Raw genomic sequence first — 7,571 nt, 5'->3', positions numbered from 1 at the left:
TGACAAAGGGGATACTGCCCCAGAAACGCGTTAACCGTGCCTGTCATGTTAGCAGAAGGAGGATTGCTTCAGACCGCATGTCCTGATGTGACTGACATCTGAGGTTCATTCAGTGCAGATTGACCCCCAGCACACTACAGGCATTCTTGCTTTTTAACATTTTAGACTTCTACACTAGAGAGGCGCACTGCTTTTTCTGTTTCATGTACGCTGCAAATATTGTAAAACAGACTGCTATGCCAGCCCCCCTCTCACGTGTCCCAAGGAGATGTCGCCTGAGGCAATAACCTCAGGCTTCCCATTATAGGGATGACCCTGGGCCTGATTACTATGCTCCATTAATAGAATAGTATGTAAATAGACACGGCACCAGATCTTGGTCTGCACATGTGTGAAATCTGTGCCGGGTCTATTTACATGAAAGGAAAGATTTCTCCTCCTGCAGCTTTTTGTGGTATGTGATGTCAGTATCCCAGGACGCTGCAGGAGGAGAATGGAATGCAACAATGGTGACAGAAGCAGGGCCACTTGGAAAAAAGGTAAATAATAAAAAGTGTAAAGAATGCCACAAACTTACATTTTAGGGTGACTGCTTTAAGTTATTGGACCAGCAAGACTGCCAGGCAGCTAGTATTTTCAGAAGGAGAGGTCACCAATATCAGCCTATGTGGTTGCTATGGGTGACCGCAGTTTGCAATCTTAAAGTGACATTAAACCCTCAGATTTTTTAACATAAACCAATACTGTAATGTGCGCCTTACTGTAATTCATGGTTGTTTCCCTTCTCTTTGCTGCTCTTTCTTTTAAATCCTCATGTCTTCTCATGCTGGGGGAGAACTTCCCTTTTCAGCTCAGGGCCTCTTCCTGTAGTGCTGGCTCAGGTTACAAGCCTATACAAATGTATACACAGACACCGTGTATCCATTCCTGAGACAAGGCAGTCTGCTGCAAAACAGAAGTTCTGCAGAGCATGAGAACAGATACAGATTTAAAAGGAAGAGCAGCAAAGAGAAGGGAAACAACCATGGATTACAGTAAGGCACACATCACAGTATTGTTTGATGTTAAAAAATCTGAGGGTTTAATGTCACTTTAAACAAATTTTGACGTCATACTGGTCCAAGGCCGTGAGTGCAATCTGGACAACTTGGAGGTTTATATTATATATGTGTAAAACTTTGACATATATATATAATAACAACTCTAGCAAGCGCCGCTCACCTGTAGGTCAGACCCTGACTGGTGAAGTTGCACTGATTGGCTGGAAGCTGGAATGTGCATCCCAGTCAGTGTGACCCCCCCTCCCCCGGCAGTGGCTTACAAAACCAGTGCACATAGCAGACTGGCTGCACAGAGAGCATTCATCTGGGATACCTGCTTGACTGGACACAGGAGTCACGCCGCTGCACAGGTAAGCAGCATTTCATCTGTATTGTACTACACACAGAATACACAAAGCAACTCAGTCTACACCAGGGAGATCTGATCCTATTAGTACCGGCTCAGTTTACCTGTGATGTATAGGTGGAAGCACTTCATTTCAGATGCTGTTAGTGCAACGATTTGTTGTATTCGTTTATTAAACCAATATACAGTCATGGGCAAAAATATTGGCACCCCTGCATTTCTGTCAGATAATGCACCACTTTGCGCAGAAATTGTTGCAATTACAAATGTTTAGGCATTCTCATGTGTTCTTTTGTTTGTATTGGTATGACACAAAAAGGTGGAGGGTAAAAAAAGCCAAATCTGGCACATTCCACGCAAAACTTCAAAAATGGACTGGACAAAATTATTGGCACCTTCTCCAAATTGCATTCCAAGTTTTTGTGGAAAAGCATGGACAATCTCAAGGTTACAAGTCCATCTCCAGAGATCTTAATGTTCCTGTGTACACTGTATGCAAAATTGTCATGAAGTTTACAGCCCATGGCACTGTAGCTAATCTCCCTGGATGTGGACAAAAGAGAACAATTGATCAAAGATTGCAACGAAGTATTGTTCGAATGGTGGATAAAGACCCTCCACCAATATTTTTGGCCATGACTGTATATACCCCACGCCAATATAAACTAAAAATACAACGAATTGCTAACATGCAATAGAGCAATATAGTGGTGAGCTACAATCAATCAAAACAATGTGACTTTATGTATGGAAAATGTATTTGTAACAAGTGTAAAGTCCAAGGAGAAATGAAGATCCAATGGCTGAAATGATGATAGTGCTCAAGGTAAGGAATGCTAAATCCCAGGAGACGTCACATGTCACGGGTGGCACAGTGGCGCTGTGGTTAGCACTTCTGCCTAGCAGCACTAAGGGTCTCCAGCTCAAAATCCCGATCAGGACACTACAGGAGTTTGCATGTTCTCCCTGTGCTTGCATGGGTTTCTTCCCACATTCCTAAGACATGCTGGAAGCTAAATTGGCCCTCGTATGTAAGTAAGATAGGGACCTTAGATTGTAAGCTCCTTGAGGCCAGCCTATGATGTTAATATACAAGTGCTGCATAAATTGTTGGTGCTATATAAATTCCTCAGTCAGTGTCTTTAGTGTTAACCCTTTTTCAGTGACTCTCTCACCTTCTCCTGCGACCTAATAAGTCGGTCTCATAACGCTGATCCCTTGGCCACCCCTCACTGTGTAGCTGCCAGCGATTGCTCATCCAATGGTACAACTCTTTATGTTGTTTTACCATGATGGCTTCTATTTTAAGCTCCGTGTATGGAGTATACCAGGGGGTCCCAAAGTATCGGCCCATGGGCCAATTTCGTCCCTCTTGCCAGTACTATGTGGCATGCAGCCAGCTGACAAATCAGGTATGTGGTCACGGACCGCGTACCTGACTTGCGGGAGCAGCTACACAGTCTGCATCTGTCGGATGCAATGCAGACCACATAGCTGCTTCTCTGTGCCGCCACTCGGATCCTTTTGGCCAGTGCACTGAAATCTTTCAGTGAACGATGGCTGCAAGGATGGGTTAGTAAGGTCTGCAGCAGACCTATAAATCGACCACTGGATCACCAGGGATCATGTCTCCTCATTGCAAAAAAGATAAGCAGGAGAGGGGGCTCTATTATTTTATTATGTGCGGGGGAGGGGGGGTGGGATAACGGTGATGTATTTTATATACAGTATGTGTGTGGAGGGGGAATGGGGTTGTATTTTATATATGTGGGGGGGTGTATATATACAGTATATATGTGGGGGGGGGGTAGTGTATTATCTTATATGTGCAGGGGTAGTATGGTTTGATTGTTTTTTTCTGTACGGGGGGGGATCAAGCTGTCCTGCATTTAAGTGTTCCTGTCTTCATGCAGGTTTAGCTCTGTATACATGTGTTTCGTTTTTAATTGGATAGTGGTCACATAGAATTCCGTTTTCTCTAACTGCACTAAACTGATTGATGTGCCCCTACATGCATTGGTGGTCAGTGCAGAAGGGCCCCCGTGCATTGGTGGAATTCACCATTGCTTAAGGAACCCCTAGCAAACTCAGGAGGAACCCTGGCTGAGAAAGGCGGATCTAAATGCTCTTTTATTTCTTGGCAGGTATAACAAATTAATAAAGCACAATAGAACAATATAGTGTCCGGCTACAATCAAAACCATGTGACTATAGATATGCACACAATGGAAATACGTGTCAAAAAATGGAAACAGAGTAAAATCAAACAGTGATACCAAAAAAAAGTATAAGTAACAAATGTAAAGTCCAAGGAGAAATGAAGATCCAGTGTCTGAAATAATAATAGTGCTCAAGGTAAGGAATACTACATCCCAGGAGACATCACTCAACCACCTCCATCAGAATATTTAGTGTTTAGATCTGCTTACTGTTGGACTATAACTGCATACTCTTGTGAGTAAGCTTTTTTTTTATAAAGGTGTTTACATTGGTGTGCACTATGGTGTGTGCTTGTTTTCTTTTAGGATACAGCATCGTGGGGAGAGCCAGCTGAGGAGAATTTACATCCAAACGGCTGTAGAATGCTATAGACAAGAGGGATTCCAGCTGTGTAGTCCAGGGGTCTCCAACTCAATTTACTTGAGGGCCACTTCACAATTTTAATACTTCCAAAAAAATGTTTTACCTATATCTAATATGGTACTATGGACACACACGCACACAGAATAAGTTCCCAATCATATCTGCAAGTTTAGGTGCAATTAGGATTCCTGCGTCCGGAACTTGCATTTTCCTGCAGCAGAAATCCCTCATCTGGTGTTTACAAGTTGGCAGGTGTCACCCATTCAAGTTACTGATCATGTGACCACAGCTCCATGTAACCACCTGCACACCGCATGTAATGCTGTGTGATATGATTACATTTGGTTAGAGATCAATCACTCTCAATCGATGCATCTAGGGAGAGTGATTTCTAACCGCATGTAATCATATCACATACCATTACATGCATTGTGCAGTTGTTTACATGCAGCCGCTGTCACCTGATCATTAACTTAAATGGGTGACAGCTGCCGCTTGTAAACGCCATATCAGGAAAACGCAAGTTCCTGACGCAGGAATCCCAAATCACACCTCAACTTTACAGCTATGAATGGGGCCTTATTGTGTGTGTATTAGTGTCTGGGGTACCATAACGGATATAGTTAAATTTTATTTTTAAGTAGGGAATTTGGCAAGTGGCCCCCATGAGAGAAAAATATTGAGTCGAGTAAATTAAGTTTGAGACCCCTGGACTACACAGCTTGAATCCCTCTGGTCTATAACAATCTACAGCCGTTTGGATGTAAATTCCCCTCACCGCTGGTTCTCCAAACAATGCATAAAAGAAAACAAGCACACATCATAGTGCACACCAATATAAACACCTTTATTTAAAAATCTTACTCACAAGAGTATGCAGTGATAGTCCGACAGTAAGCAGATGTAAACACTAAAGACTGATGGAGGTGGTCGAGTGATGTCTCCTGGGATGTAGTATTCCTTACCTTGAGCACTATAATCATTTCAGACACTGGATCTTCATACAAGGGGCAGACTGACCATTCCAGCACTGAATGAGGGCCTGCAGCCAGGAGGGGGCCTGTCACCCATCAGTACTAATCACTTGGTGTTTGAGTACAGCGAAGGATCAGTAAATATTACAATTTTTGTTACTGATCCTGAAGCTCTGCCCCCTCCCACTGGAGCTTTCCACCCCACTTAGCTTCCTGACAGCTTTCCCCTCCCTGCACTGCCCCACTCGGCCTCCTGACAGCTTTCTCCTCCCCGCAGGGCGCCGGCAGCTGGATCAGCTCTGTGTCCCCTTTGCCTGCTTCCTCTGCTGAAACAGGCAGGGGAAAGCAGCGTGGATTGGAGGGGACACAGACCAAAGCTTGCAGCTGGGATCCCAACACGGAGGAGAGAAGCTAGGGATGCACTGCATTTTCAACTGTTTTTTGTACTAGCGGCATTTTGCCCATAGTATCACTTTCGGCTAATTTGTTTCAGCGGCCTAAATTTTTGGTGCATCCGTCTTTGACGACCATTCTGCTGTTCAAACCTATAATTGATATAGCAGTAAATTACAAAAGGAGACCCTTGAATCAAGCAAGTAGTGTATTGATAAATGACAGACCTTTTCTTCTCCCCCTACACAGATCAAATTGCTGTTTTGTGTCTGAAATAGTAAACTGGTTTCCTATTTCTTTAAATGGGTAAACATAGCTGCTGCATAGATACTGTATATCAAATAAGACTTTAAAGTGTGCATTCATATTTAGTAAAATATTGTTTTTACTAAACAATGATATTGGTACGGAATTGAAAGAAAAGAAGTCCATGTAATCGTGCTTATTCAGTAAATTGAGTCCAGTGATATGTAACGACAGTAGCCAATAACAAAGTAGAAAAAATATAGGTCACCAGCACTCAAAATAATTTAAATGAATAAGTCCTTTTTATTGGACAATTGTGTCACGATAATCAAAAAGAGCCTTTTTGATTATCGTGACACAATTGTCCAATAAAAAGGACTTATTTATTTAAATTATTTTGAGTGCTGGTGACCTATATTTTTTCTACTTTGTATTTTGCACGGTGCCATCCGTGGTAGTTACTACAAGCACCATTTTTGTTTATTGGCCGGGACTGCTGAAAGGTGTGCGGAGAGCACCCTCACCAACTGCAACTTAGTAGCCAATAACAGACTTCAGTTAAAGTGACACTAAACTCAGGAGTTAAATCTTAAAAATACATTCAAGTACCTGAACTATTTAAAAAAATGTATCTTATTTGTCTATCACTCGGCGGTAGATCCTCAAATCATCTCTGAATTGGTGCTGACACTGTCCTTCCTTCTGGAGGGTGGCTGCTTTTGTTCCCCATGGTCCCTGTGTGTTGTAAAGTAGACTCCGCTCCAACCTCACTCCTGTGAGGGACTACAATCTCACGTTTTGTTAACTTATTTGTATGGAAGTAAGTCTATCACTGGAGCAAGCTTGCAGTGGTGACTACTTTTCAACACACACAGGGACCATGGGGAACAAAAGTAGCCCCCCTCCAGAAGGAAGGACAGTGTCAGCACCAATTCAGAGATGATTTGAGGATCTACAGATGAGTGATACACAAATAAGATACATTTTTGTTAATAGTTCAGGTACTTGAATGTATTTTTAAAATGTAACTCCTGAGTTTAGTGCAAGACATGTCCATCATGCTACCTCTAGAGGGCACTGCTTGAAAAGGGGTTCCATCACTATGCATAGAAATTACTCTACTCTATAGCTGTGTCCAGTTCTGTTTTGGACCAGACTCTTTAGCTATGGAGCAATGGTTGAATAATGTGATCTCAATCTATAATATATTTTTATTTTTCAGGGTTCATTGCATCATGCACTGTGTATTGTGCTTGTCCTTCATCCTGTTGGTTTATACATCCTGTAGTGTCCAAGCAGTGGTGCGGCAAAGAAGTCAAGCTGACATATTAAATGACATCAATGAAAAAGTTAATGATTTGTGGAATGTATATGGTAGCAAATATCCCTTACTAAATAATGCTGACAGGATGCTATATGCTATTTGTAATCTGCAACCTAATCCTAAACTGAATGTGACTGAACCTAAAATCACTGGACAAATCCTGTTTAAGCAAGCCTATCCACAAGGGAAACTGGAGGCACACTTTGCTGTACAAGGATTTCCTTTGAATCCAATTGGATCTGCAAGAGCCATTCACATCCACACATTTGGTGACCTCAGTAATGGATGCGACTCTGCTGGCGGACACTACAATCCATATTCTGTAAACCACCCTCATCATCTTGGAGACTTTGGCAATTTCCATGTTCAGAATGGAGAGATCCAACAACACCTCTCTAATCTTGAAGCTAGCCTTTTTGGCCCAGTCTCTGTTATGGGTAGATCCGTTGTACTCCACAAGTTTCTTGATGACCTCGGCAAAGGCAATAACCAGGCCAGTCTGGAAAATGGAAATGCCGGACCACGTCTAGCTTGTTGTGTGATTGGGTTCACGAATAAGGCTGCCTGGGACAAATGCATGCAAGGGTCTGATAATAAATAGTGAATCCTTATAAAATAGTAACATAAAGGGTCAGCCTACTCCA

General features: G+C 42.5%; 1 protein-coding gene across 1 annotated transcript; it reads left to right on the top strand.

The window, feature by feature from the left end:
- Window positions 1-1,389: 1,389 nt before the first annotated feature.
- LOC108794517 (extracellular superoxide dismutase [Cu-Zn]-like) lies at window positions 1,390-7,537 on the top strand. Its single transcript, XM_018565569.1, has 2 exons — window positions 1,390-1,411; window positions 6,826-7,537. Exon 2 carries the CDS (start codon window positions 6,839-6,841, stop codon window positions 7,526-7,528), a length of 690 nt encoding a protein of 229 aa, XP_018421071.1. The 5' UTR covers window positions 1,390-1,411; window positions 6,826-6,838; the 3' UTR covers window positions 7,529-7,537.
- The last annotated feature ends 34 nt before the right edge of the window (window positions 7,538-7,571 follow it).

This window comes from Nanorana parkeri, unplaced genomic scaffold (genome assembly GCF_000935625.1).
Source record: "Nanorana parkeri isolate BGI_ZX_2015 unplaced genomic scaffold, ASM93562v1 scaffold859, whole genome shotgun sequence".
NCBI classification, from domain to species: domain Eukaryota; kingdom Metazoa; phylum Chordata; class Amphibia; order Anura; family Dicroglossidae; genus Nanorana; species Nanorana parkeri.
This window is presented reverse-complemented; position numbering and strand designations above follow the sequence as displayed.

Excerpts from the sequence above, each read along its gene's own strand:
- LOC108794517 (XM_018565569.1), top strand. The coding sequence starts at position 6,839 with ATGCACTGTGTATTGTGCTTGTCCTTCATCCTGTTGGTTTATACATCC.